The 13382-nt window shown below is 36.3% G+C and overlaps 2 protein-coding genes across 2 annotated transcripts; both read right to left on the reverse strand.

Annotated features, from left to right (window-relative positions):
* Positions 1–1820: 1820 nt before the first annotated feature.
* LOC113344551 (uncharacterized protein At2g39795, mitochondrial-like) lies at positions 1821–2672 on the reverse strand. Its single transcript, XM_026588505.1, has 2 exons — positions 2229–2672; positions 1821–2143 (listed from the first exon to the last, which is right to left on the reverse strand). The coding sequence occupies exons 1-2, from the start codon at positions 2472–2474 to the stop codon at positions 2132–2134; spliced, it is 258 nt and encodes an 85-aa protein (XP_026444290.1). The 5' UTR covers positions 2475–2672; the 3' UTR covers positions 1821–2131.
* A 1395-nt stretch (positions 2673–4067) lies between these two features.
* On the reverse strand, positions 4068–8352 carry LOC113344732. The gene is made up of 3 exons (XM_026588667.1): positions 8070–8352; positions 7832–7980; positions 4068–4452 (listed from the first exon to the last, which is right to left on the reverse strand). Exons 1-3 carry the CDS (start codon positions 8278–8280, stop codon positions 4375–4377), a joined length of 438 nt encoding a protein of 145 aa, XP_026444452.1. The 5' UTR covers positions 8281–8352; the 3' UTR covers positions 4068–4374.
* Between the last annotated feature and the right edge of the window lie 5030 nt (positions 8353–13382).

Raw genomic sequence — 13382 nt, forward strand, 5'->3', positions numbered from 1 at the left:
TTACACAGGAGTTCCAACTTCCTAAAATGGGGGAGCCATGATACAGGAGTATCGTAGAAAGTTACGTGAAAATTACCTTCACAACAAAAGAGCCGTGCTTAAGCTAGAAGAGTGTCTAGAAAGGCACTAGAAGTTGGTCGACAATTTTCTTGATCAACAAGTCTTTGAGGTTTCGTAACTTAGATAGGATTCCTAGTTTATATGAGTTCTAAAAACTCTTAGCTTATTTAATTTCAAGTAAGTTTAGACTCCTATAAAAGGTGGAGAATTCTAGATAAGAGAGGCAGAGAAAAACGAGAGAGAGGCAGCCATAGTTTTGGTTTGTAATAGAGTTTTTCTTTCAAAGCAATAGAAGAAGAAGTTAGAAGAATCGATCGTGTTCTTTTCTTTGTATTCTGTTAATTTTCTTTGTGTTCTTCCCAACTTCCTACTAAATAGCATTGACTCTAGGTACCTTTGATCGATTACGTATCATTTCCCGATGGTTTTGTTAAGGCGACCGTTAATGTTTTCAAAAACAGCGAACCATCTTTGGAATTTGGTCTTATTGTTGAACTGACTAATAAAATATCATTCCGCTATTTGAATGTCAAGAAACCTGATGCTGGTTACTTAACTCCCAAGATTGAATCTCCTGATTTCTGGTTAGTGGAATTCATTGCTAATACTTTGCTTGGTTGTTATATTTCTTGCTATCGGGTTTGTTGCTATTTCTTGTAATAATTAACGTTATCTTTTTGTTGTTTTGAAGGATTTCGGATGAGAAGTTGCACAAACCTTTCCTCGAATATTTGGAAGCCTGAGGGATTGAACCCAGCATTGGGAAATTCTTATTTCACTGGCAATACAGTAAGTGGTTGAAGAAACTTAGTTCTGCTTAGCTTAAATCGAAGAGCTTTCGAAACTCTTTGCAGGGTTATTATTATTAAGTGTTTGGAAACAGATGGTGTGTGCACTTCATGGATTTTGTTTTATGAAATTTTAGTAGTAAACTTTGGTCCATATTTTTGAGCGATCGAGGAATTGGGTGATCAGTTTTTAAGATAAAATTTGCAATCACAATGACTATAGTCCATATTTTTGACCGAGATGAGTTAGATATGACTCAAAAACAAACATGTTGAGTTAGATCCAGATGAGTCGGTGATCTCAGCCATATCCAGGCGAGTTAGTTGAGTCAAGAGAAAACAACCAAGGTGTGAGTTTGTCGATAATATTTTGTTAAACATAAGGAGACCATAAAAATCTGAACTCATATACCCCTTCCATACCTATTATATAGGCGGAACTTTCATTTTTCCCTATACCACTATGTAGGCGGAGTCCAATTTTCAAAACGATTTTTTACTTCTACTATCCTTATTTGTTTACTTGCGAATCGAGTGTATGTCTCTGACATTGAAAATATAATTACGGGTAAAACAGGAAAAAACATAGAAATGTATAAAATCAAAAAAATTTCTTAATCTAAGAGATTTTGTCTATTCCGCTTATATATGTGGTACGGAGGGAGTAATAATGATGGATGCACTACTTTCAAAAAAATTTAAGGGATTCAAAAGTTTGGTCTACAAACACATTGAGACCGAATTCTCTATGCATCCAATATTGATCTTAACCCTCTGTATTCGAGAACTGAATAACCTTGTACAATGTGATCAACCTCGAGGGAACAACAGTTCACACTATTGACATAACACACTTGCAAAAATTCTAACCTTCCTACGATTAACTTTCTCTGTGTTAAAAACAAAGGACGTTTCAGAAGAAGCTAGAAAGAGATAACCAGTTTACAGAAAATAACAGGGTCTCTACATTCCCGGGAAAAATCCATAACAAAGATATTTTACAAAAATGATGCTGATTGGCAATATAAGATAGGTTCAAGATGTACTGTTAGATTTGTATGACCTCAACAAATCTGTAAACTACGAGGCCATGAAAATACCCCAAAAGTGAGCGCACAGTAGTCCTGTTCAACATTTACTTGGCAACGAAATCCTTCAAGTCATTCAACCAATTCAAGTATTCCCTGCTGTCTTTATTGATCATATACTCGTGTAAGAAGTTGGTGGTCTTGGGTTTGATCCCTCTGATCTCCAGATACTTGTGGAAAGCTTTCTGCAGGTTCTCATCCAATTCCCTGTAAAACAAAACACCATAAAAACCAACATTGCAAAACAAGAAAACATCAACTATCATTCAATCAGCTCACCAGCGCTACTCACGTAAAAGTCAGGTCCCTCGTAAGGAAGCAACTCTTCAGAAGCATTTGGTTGCTTCACAGTCATACTGTCAATTGAAATCTCATATGGATATGCCATAACACTGAACTCCAACATCGGTACGCTTCCTTTCGAAACAGTTACAACCAATGGAACACTAGACTGAGGACTACTCACACCACCCTCAGCTTGGTCATCATCATCATCATGATCAACCTCTCCATCCTCACCAGTAACAAGATTATTCATGTGAACTATAACTTTGATGTTCTCACCTTGATATTCTCTAGTTAATGTTATAGTTTGCTCTCCTGGGTTATCTTCAATCTTAAAAGGAAACCCACCTGGTGCCTCCACAACCCACAAAACAAAATATCTTGGTTAGAGCATTTTATCAAACAGCTACAGTGAATCGTTCAGTTTGAGTGAGAAGGTAACAAACCTCATGATCGTCAGACTCCAGAGCATATCCGATTTCATCATCAAGGCAGCCCAGAAGGTTTTCATCAGCAAAAGGTCTCCTCTGAGATTGAGAGGAAAAACTAAGTGTTGGAATTGAAGTCCTTGGAAATATTTGGAGAAGGAGAAGGAAAAAAATGAGAAAAAAACTGGTATTTGATTTAATGGATGAGGAGGGTACACTTCCTATCTTATGTTTAATCTCACTTTTGTAGCTTAAAATCATAAAAACTTTGTGTTTTTTCACTAAAGTTCGGCGAGTCTGGAATATGTTCCCACCTGGATATCGAACTAATGAACAGTTCGGCAAGCTGAAAGTGTTATTATTATGAGCCAAACCAACTAGTTCGGCTTATTTACAAATGTCATAATGAGCCTAACCTAATCCTGTGTGATCTGAAAGAAAAATTATGTGAGGTTCGGCTTATATTGAGAAAATCATAAGCGCCGAACCTTTTGGTAGTACATGGTTCGGCTATTTACATAAGTATTATATGAGCCAAACATGATCATTTATTTTCCTAATAATTGTTGGGGTAAGAATTTTGTATTGGTTCGGCACATAATGTGAATATCGTAGTTCGGCACATATTATGATTATCGAATACGCTGAACCCCTATGCATCTCTATCTGTGACTAGGTTCGGCTTGAAATTGCATGCCGAACTGTTCAATACACTTACAGAAAGCTTTTATGAAGAACTGTTCGGCTTAAAATGCAACTCAATTTTGAGCCGAACCCAACACGGTAATGAATTTTTTTCACGGGAGGGGAGGAGTTCGGCTAGAGGAGGAAGAAGAGATGTTAAGGGAAACTGATTTTGATTTTTTAGAAAACCGATTTTAGATTTTTGTATTAAGGGTATATAGGTAATTGAACTACCCATAGAGTATCCCTTATAAGATCACCCAAGATGGGTAGAATATCCCTTATAAGGTCACCCAAGATGGGTGAACTGTTTTGTATGCCTAGAAAGATTTTGGTATGCCCAAAATCAGGATTCTTGTTTAGGGTTTTTGCATTTGAAGAGTTTGGAGGCCCAATAACCCAGCTAATGGGTTGGGCTAAGCTTTTTCCTTATCCGTAAGATTACTGTCTAGTACAGTCCCGAGACAGGCATAGCACTTTTAATGAATGAAAAAGGCACTGCAAAGCACCACCAGATGAGAGGTAAAATGATGCCGTCCCTCGCAATCTGCACTTTTCCAAAGCTGGTCAGTCACCTGAAACTTTCATTTGTAACCAGCAGGACTAGATCATTGGTGATCCCATATACTAGTGCCAAATAAAAACACGTTCACGCTTATTTACCAAAGGGGCGAAACAATGCTTTAAGTTGTTCATAGGATTTACCACTTCGAAAATAACAGAAGATAAAAAACTGAGCTGAAGCCGCAAGGAAAGAATCTACATTATTGCAAAATATTTTAAAGAATTCAAAATTTTGGTCTACAACCACACCGAATTCTCTATGCCTCAAATATTAATCTTAATCCTATGAATTCGACACTGAACCGTGTCGAATGTAATTTTAAGCTCAAAAGAAAAGCAGTCCACACTATTGACATAAAGAACTAACACACTTACAGAGTGTTTCTTCAATCTGGCGTAACTATCTTCCTATAAAGATCTCACTCCAGTAACCGCAGAGCAAAATTGTTCACGGTTTCAGTCGTGGTAGGCATAAAGTTAAGCTTTCAACGTATCAGCTCGAGGCCTCCAAAGTCCAAGCCTGTACTTGTGGGTGTACTTCAGGATCAACTTTCTCTGTGATACAAAAAAAGAAAAAGAAAAAAAAAACCATTTCAGAAGAAGGTAGAAAGAGATAACCAGGTTATTTTTACAGAAAACAATAGGCTCTCTACATTTCTGGGAAGAAAAATCAACTTCATTGCAAAAGATCGTACAAATCCAAAACAAAGATATTCTGCAAATATGATGTTGGTTGCCAACATAAGAAAAGGTTCAAGATGTACTGTTAGATTTGTATGACCTCAATAACCCTGACTAATGGGTGGACTTTTATGTGGTTACCAGCAACAGGAGGCATTTTCATAATTGACACGGGTTCTGGATTGACGATTGGTGCAGGAAAAGTAGACTAATCCAAATGACCAAATCCAGAAAGATAGCTAAACAGAATTGGTAAGAGAAATTTATGAAAGAACTCCACAAACTTGTGGCAATATCAATGTTAAGCTGGAGTTGACAACCTAGCAACCAGAGTTGAGTTTACTATGAACCTTAACTAGTACAGGGTCATGTACCAATATTGGCCTTGTGATCATGCTAGAAATGTTCTATTTGCTAATGGGATTAATGAAGATGGAAGAGCTGTAATTTTCATCATAAGATGCATTTTCTAGACAGGTAAGTTATAGACCAGGCAGATGCCACAATTTTCCATAGACAATGTTTCTATGAAGTAAAGTAATGATGGAATCATTACTTTACTTCGTTAGTCTGCCTGGTCTATAACTTACCTGTCTAGAAAATGCATCTTATGATGAAAATTACAGCCTGTATTTTCCATCAATGATCAGTGGTAAGCCTGTATTTTCCATCGATGATCAATGGTAAGCCTCACATTGCTGCTTTTCAAGAGCCGGTCATCAGAAACCTTCATTTATAACCAGGCCTGGAATTGGTGATCCTGGCGGAGTGGAAGGCCGCTCAATATATGCCGAACTCACGCATACTTTCCAGCAAGCGATGGGATCCCATATATTGTTTGGAGCTATTTCCAATTAATACACTTATTTATGAAAGGGGTGAAACAATTCTTTTTCCTAAGATTTTACCACATTAAAAATAAGCAGAAAACGAAAAACTGAACTGAAATATGAAGAAGAATGTACATTATTCCAAAATATGGTAAAATCCTGACTGGACAATCTAGCAACAACCAGAGCTGATTGTACTATGACCCTAACTCGTAGTCCAGGGTCATGTACCAATATTGGCCTTGTGATCATGGCAGAAATAAGAGCAGAACAGATGAAAGGCATGACACTAGGAGGCCAAGTATGATCCTGTTCCTGTGCAAGTTTTGCCTTTGCGAAATCAAGAAATGTGACCCACTATAAACCCAGTTATCCTACCAGAAAATATGTCCGATGCCAATTTGTGCAGACCTTCTGTCTTGGCTGTGGCATAAAGTTTTTTATGTGATTATTTCAGAACAAGGTAACATTTTCTATTGACACGGATTCTTGACTGGTTTTTATGCTGGGTGCAGGGAAGTAGACTAACTTAGATAACCAACTAAAATAGATGGAAAATGAATTTAAACGATAAACAACAAGAACACCGTTGCAAATATTAAGCTAGCATGGACTTAATTAACTACAATCCTTATATGAGTTCCAGAGCTGTAATTTCTATGATGAGAACACGCAGCTTTCTTGATGATTCTAGTAAAAGTCGCCACAGAAGCAAGCTTTTCTCACAACTCTTACTCTCTACTGTTTCTTTCTTAGTTGTTTATGGATTTCAGAGAAACTTCGGCCCAATAAGAAATTTGGGCTAAAACATTTTAGAAAGATAAGCCGGAAAATTTGTCAAACTCATTGAAAAAGAGCATAGAAAATTGATGTTGGATGCCAAATGTAAGAATAATTTCAACATCTACCATTGGATTGTATGACCTTAACTACCCTGACTTTAGGGTGGAGTTTAATGTAATTACCAGCAACAAGGAAGCATTTTCCTAAATTGATACAGGTTCAAGATTGATGATCGGTGCAGGAAAAACAGACATATCCAGATGAGCAAATCCAAAAGATAGCTACACAAAATTGGTAAGAGAAATTTATGGAAAAACTACATGTACCAATATCAATGTTAAGCTGGAGTTGACAACCTAGCAACCACTAGAATTGAGTTTACTATGACCCTTACTAGTGCACGGTAATATACCAATATTGGCCTTGTGATCATGGCAGAAATGTGTGTGGAACGAGCGAAGGGAATGATACTAGGAGGCCAAGTATGATCCTGCCCAAGTATTGTCTTTATCGTAATCAAAAACTGTGACCTAGATGCCAATATGGTGCAGATCTTCTATCTTGGCAGTGGGGTGAAGTTTTATGTGATTATTTCAGAACAAGGTGACATTTTCCGTAGACACCGATTCTTGACTAGTTATAATGCTAGGTGCAGGGAAGTAGACTAATTTAGATGACCAACTCAATAGATTAAAAATAAATTTAAACGATTATAGCTCCAAAAAATACCAAGTACACCATTACAAATATTAAGCTACACAAGCTAGCATGAGATCCAGCTCTCTTGATGATTTTAGTAAAAGTCGCCATTTTTGATACAGAAACAAGCTTTTCTCACAACTCTTACTCTCTACTGCTTGTTTCTTAGTTGTTTAGGATTTTAGAGAAACTTCGGCCCAATAATAAATTTGGGCTAAAACATTTTCTAGCTTTTAACTTTGATGCTTGATCTGTAAAATTATTGCCTAAATATTATGCACTGGTACCTAAATATTGGACTTGTGATTGTAGTAGGAACCTGAATAGAACAGGCATAAAAGGCCAAGTATGATCCTATGCAAGTATTTCCTTCGTGATAATCGAGAAATGCGATCCACCACAAATCCAGTTATTATCCTATAAGATATTGCGCTGATCTTCTATCTTGCTGTTGGGTAAAGTTTTATGTGATTACTTGGAACAAGGTGACATTTTCTATTGACATGGATTCCTGATTAGGATGGAAAATAAATTTGATAGCTCCAAAAACAACAAGAATACCACTAAACATATGAAGCTAGACAATCTAGCATGAACCATAGTCCAGTTTACTACAACTCTTGTATGAACTCCAAAGACTAGTTCAGGTTCAAGAAGATGAAGTCGACTATGGCTTGGTGATCATGATAGAAACATGAATAGAAAAGGCTAAGGGCATGGCACCAAGAGGGTAAGCATGATCCTACACTGACACCTAAATCAACACTGCGACAACTAAGAAATGTGTTTCCTCGATTAGTATGATTACTGACCCACTTGAATTGGTTAAGCAAACACAAAATTTCAATGAGTTTCAATTGGAAGGAGGGGCATGTGCCCCCACTCCAAGATTTGACATTTCAATAAGCTGCTATAAAGAAAGTTACGAGAAATTTACTTACATGTTTGACAGGGATACCAAGTTTCTTAAGGCTGAGAGTCCGAGTAACAAGCAATTTGTGAAAATCCCCAATCTCTGTGTCAAGTTTAGGAATATGTGTTTCAACTCCTTTACCAATTCCGTTCAGAAACTCCACTATTCCAACTTTCTCTACAAAAACAAATCAATAATCAACATTTGGGGGGAAAAAAAGAACTCTAATTAATTGAAAACCCACAGAATAAATCAATAACACTTACCGACGTATTGAGGAGATTTAGAGAAAAACCTTGTTGATGAAATTTGGGTTTGATTTGAAATCCTTGCCCTAGAAAGATTACTACTAGTATCAGTGATAGTGTTCTTGAAAGCGGTAGTGAAGATGGCAGAGCTGTAATTTCTATGATGATTGGCTAGTGGGATCGATGAAGATGCAGCTTTCTTGATGAATCTACTCAAAGTAGTCGCCATTTTTGGTACCGAACAAGCTTTTCTCAGTCACAACTCTCTCTAGTCTCTTTGTTATGGTATGGGTAGGGGGTGCAGAAAAACCGAAACCGCGGTTTTCATTTGCAACCTTCCCCAAAATTACGGGGTGAAAACCAATCCGCAAGAATCTATGGACCGGACACGGTTGAGTTTTTAAATCCGCAAGGTTTCGCAGTTTGGTTGCGGTTGGACATCCGCGGATTTCATCCGCATCCGCAAAAATTGAGTTTTAGATTTTAGATTAGATTAGATATCTCTAATTTAATTTACTGGGAATAAGAGGTTCGTCCTCTTCAGAGAAAATTTCAAGATCTGCATAATCTTCTTGAAGAAACCGAAGGTTTTAAATCTTCTCGATGCTTGCGTGTAATCCACTCTGTGCGTTATGAAAACTACTGAAAAAAGAAGTTGTTCCCTCCTCTTGATACTGAATATAAATAAACAACAAGGTAGCTAATTTATCCGCCAAAGGTGGTCTAATGTAGACAAGAATCCTGCTAAAGCACTAATCTAGAAAATTTATCCTGTTGTTTGTCAATTCATAGAGGAAATTAAATTCGTTTTCAAAAACAAGGTGCTACATCAAATGATTAAAGATCACTACACTTATCAGTTGCAGTGTTTATTAAGATTACTACCTAGTAAGTATATATTGTACTCATAATGTTGTGCAACAAAACTTTGGCATTTGCTTCATTGTTATTAATTTATTATCATGGGAGTGAGATATTGAGTTAACATAAATAGAGAAATCAATTACCCATATGAAGGGATTTTCGCAGATAGGCAGTTTTTTTTTTAATTCTAAATCCGCAGTTAATCCTTATCCGGTCCGCATCAACCGCTAATCCGTGAATGTCAAATCCACGGGTGATTGGGTCGGTTACGGTTCAATTTTTCAAATCCGCAACTTTGACGGTTTGGTTGCGGGTGACCCCTAATCCGCAACCGTCCGTCTGTTGCACACCCCTAGGTCTGGGGATTTTGAGGAAATTTGGGTCCAATAAGAAATTTGGGCCAATTTCTTTTTTCTTACTTTCATCCGTTAAGATGATTTGCTTAATACATACTAGGCACAATGTCACTATAGTGCAGCGGCAAATTCGTTGGACGCTGATACCAATGATCTGTCTTCAGAATACCCAGCGATATAAAGAAAGACTATTACACACTAAGAGGCCGAAAATCGGTCGCTCTCTTAAAAAACTATTAAGAAAAATCCTAGTAGTAATTTTTCTATCGGACTCTTTCACTTTGAGTGATTGTTCCGACTCTATAATTATTGATCTAACAGACAATGAAAATCTAGTAAACTAAAAAAGAAAAATCGCTCACCGGTATTCTTTATCTTGTAAGATTTTTACCAAATTTTACATGTGGCTGGTTATGATGATACTGCAAAAATTTCGATAATTGAACTAAGTAATGTTTCTCATATTTTATCACGATGAGATGATAATAGTAATAAAGATACTAACTACAATTAGTTTTCCTTCGAGTAATTCCGTTATTTGTAACTGTAACTGTAATTGTCTGTTACTTTCACAGCTGTAATGAGTTGTCTTTTCTGTCTTGTGTCCGTATATAAAGAACAACTTTGTTTGTTTGTCAGGTGTATTGTATTTCTTCTCGATCTTGGTATTGTAATTCGTTTCCGCTACATCACACAATTCGTTACTTTTCTCATATCTTGATCTCTAATTCTTCAGAGATTTCTTCATCTCAGTCTTCATCAGTATCATGATTCAAACGTTTACAGATTCAGAATCATCTACAATACAAATAGTTCATATATAACTTCAATTCTTGTTCATCAATTAGCAAATTTGACACAACTCAAGCTCATAGATGATAATTTCATCACTCGGAAAGCTTTGTTAATGCCGGCAATTCGAAAATTTCATATTCTTTCTTTTCTTGATGGATCTAATGTGTGTCCTTCTCAATTCACTGGTCGTGGAACAAATCAAGTTGAAAGTTCATTGTATGTTGCTTGGTGTGATAAATATCAAACCATAATTTGCTGGTGCTACCACTTCACATGAACTCTGGAGCAATATTGAGACAAGATTTGCAAGAACTTCAACTACTCATACATCAGTTACGTACTCGACTTCAAGGTATTAAACAAGGATCTAAATCAGTCTCTGTATATTTGGATGAAATCAAGAAAATTTTCAATGAGTTAGCTGCTGTTGGATTAAAAATATCTAATGAAGAACTTGTTGTTGTCATCCTGGGAGGTTTGAATTATTCTTTCTCCTCTTTTTGTACATCTATATATTAGAATCCGTAATCCAGCAGTATGTAATATTGAATTACACAACTTGTTCATCAGTGAGGAAGTTGTTTCTAATCATCATCAATAATGTTTACCAACTACCACTGCCTTTTATGCACATAACAATAATTCAGGTTCAAAATCTTTTCCATCACATTTTAAACTTGTTACTGGTCATAGTGAAAATTACAAAGGTAAGAAAACTTTCAATCCAAATTATGAAGCTAGTACCTCTCAAACCACCTACAACTCACCTAAGCCTCAATTTCACTCCCTTGCACCTAATCCAATTCCACCAACTTCTGTACCAAGACCACAATCCTTCAACAATGAGAGACATTTGTGTCAGATTTATAACAAATATGGTCATATTACATATGCGTGCAATAACAGGCTTAATTTTTTATATCAAGGCAGGCAACCTCCACAAAATATTCATGATATGCTTGCTGCTGCTAATATTGGTAGTGAGAATCCTTGGCATGTAGACTCTGGTGCTACACATCACATTTCTTATACTACTTCAGGTATTGACAATATTGGTTCTTACTCTGGTGGAGATCATATTAACATTGCTAATGGGCAAGGTATGACTATAAATTCTATTGCTCATACATATGGTTTTCTGCATGACAATAGAGTATTATTGCATAACATTTTACATGTGGATAATTCTTCTCAAAACCTTGTATCTGTTCAAAAATTCACAGGTGACAATAATTGTAGCATCACTTTTACCTCTGATGATTTCACTGTGAAGGATGTCAACTCAGGGAGGACACTTTTCCAAGGGACAGCTAAACATGGGCTTTATCCTATCAAATTCACATCCACTCCACCACTTCATACTTTGTCATGCAACAACATTGCATCAACTCATCTTCATCATAGTCTTGGTCATCCATCCTTTCAATCCCTACAAAGAATTTGTCACTCTTCTGGGATTCCACTATCTACAAAAACATTATCTTGTAATGAATGTAACTTAGGGAGATCTCATAAACTCCCATTTTTTATTTATGTTTCTCATTATAGTACTCCTCCACTGCAACTTTTGCATATGGACCTTTGGGGACCTAGTCCTGTTCCTTCAGTTAGTGGATACACCTATTACTGTAATATCATAGATGATTGTACCAAATACTGTTGGATTTATCATATGAATAATAAATCTGGTTTCAGACTCATTTTTAACTCTTTCAAACTTATGGTAGAAAGTTTCTTTAATCCTACTATCAAATGCATTAGCTCAGATGGTGGTGGTGAATTTATATACAATGAACTTGCTTATCTCTTAACTTCTCCTGGTATATCTCACCAATTTAGTTGTCCCCATACTTATGGAAAATAAATGGAGTAGCTGAATCCAAACATAGACACCTTGTTGATCTTGGTAGAACTCTCTTACTTCGGTCTAATTTGTCACATTTTTTTTGGGTTGAAGCTTTTCAGACAACTAATTTCTTGATAAATAGATTACCTACTACTTCTTTATCTTTCACTTCTCCTTCTGAAAAGATTTTTCATTCCAAACCAGATTACTCTTTTCTTAGAGTATTTGGTTGTGTCTGCTTTTCATGGCTTAGGCCTTACACTTCTACTAAACTTGAACCTAGAAGCAAAATGTGCATCTTTATTGGGTATTCTTCTTCTCACAAAGGTTATATGTGTCTTAACCCTATCACTGATAGAGTTTACATCTCCATACATGTATCTTTTAGTGAAAGTTTATTTCCTGCCACCATTGGACCAACTTTATTGTCTCCATCTCCAGTTCATACTCATGCTTGGTTACCTTCATCCGAGTCCATTTCAACATCTAAATCTACCTTACCATATATCTTTGCTCCTACCAAAAATATTGTTATCTTACAGACAAATGAGCACACTACCTATATTCTCTCTTATCTATCATCTTCTTCTGATGTTCCTTCTCTACATACACATTCATCCTCTACTTATCACACTTTTAACTCACATGATATGCTCACTACATCCAAAAAAAATATCTACAAACCCAAAGCTCAATTATCCACCAAATATCTTCTTCCCACAGCTTATGTTGCTCATGAAAACTCTTGCACTCCTCCTATTTGATTTACTCAAGCTAACAAACTCCCAAAATGGAGAATAACACTTCATGATGAATATAATGCTCACATTCTTGCTGGTACTTGGACATAGTTTCCTCCTCATCCTTCTCAAAATCCAGTTGGTTGCAAATAGGTATTTAAGGTAAAACAAAATGCTGATGGTTCATTGAATACACACAAAGTAAGGTTAGTTGCAAAAAGCTTTCATCAAAAAGAAATATTAGATCATACAGAGACTTTCAGTCCTGTTGCAAAGCCTACAACTATTAGATTGGTTCTCTCTCTTGCAGTTCAGTTTGATTGGAAAGTGAAGAAACTTGATGTAAGTAATGCTTTCCTTCATGGTGATTTGTAGGAGAAGGTTTATATGGTTCAACCATCAGGGTTTGTGGATCCAGTTCACCCTAAGTATGTATGCAAACGCAATAAATCTATATATGGATTGAAGCAAACTCTAAGAGCTTGGTATGAGAAGCTTGTTGATGTTATCATTTCTCAGGGCTTTCATATGTCTCATGCAGATACTTCTTTGTTTATTCATAAGGATAGAAATCAAATCACCATTATGCTGGTTTATGTAGATGACAAACTATTAACATGATCTTCTGAATCCTTCTGCAATACAATCATCTATGACATTAAACAACATTTCCCAATCAAGGATATGTGTGAAGTTCATTATTTTCTTGGTCTAGAAGTAAAGAGGAATC

Source organism: Papaver somniferum, unplaced genomic scaffold (assembly GCF_003573695.1).
Source record: "Papaver somniferum cultivar HN1 unplaced genomic scaffold, ASM357369v1 unplaced-scaffold_79, whole genome shotgun sequence".
NCBI classification, from domain to species: domain Eukaryota; kingdom Viridiplantae; phylum Streptophyta; class Magnoliopsida; order Ranunculales; family Papaveraceae; genus Papaver; species Papaver somniferum.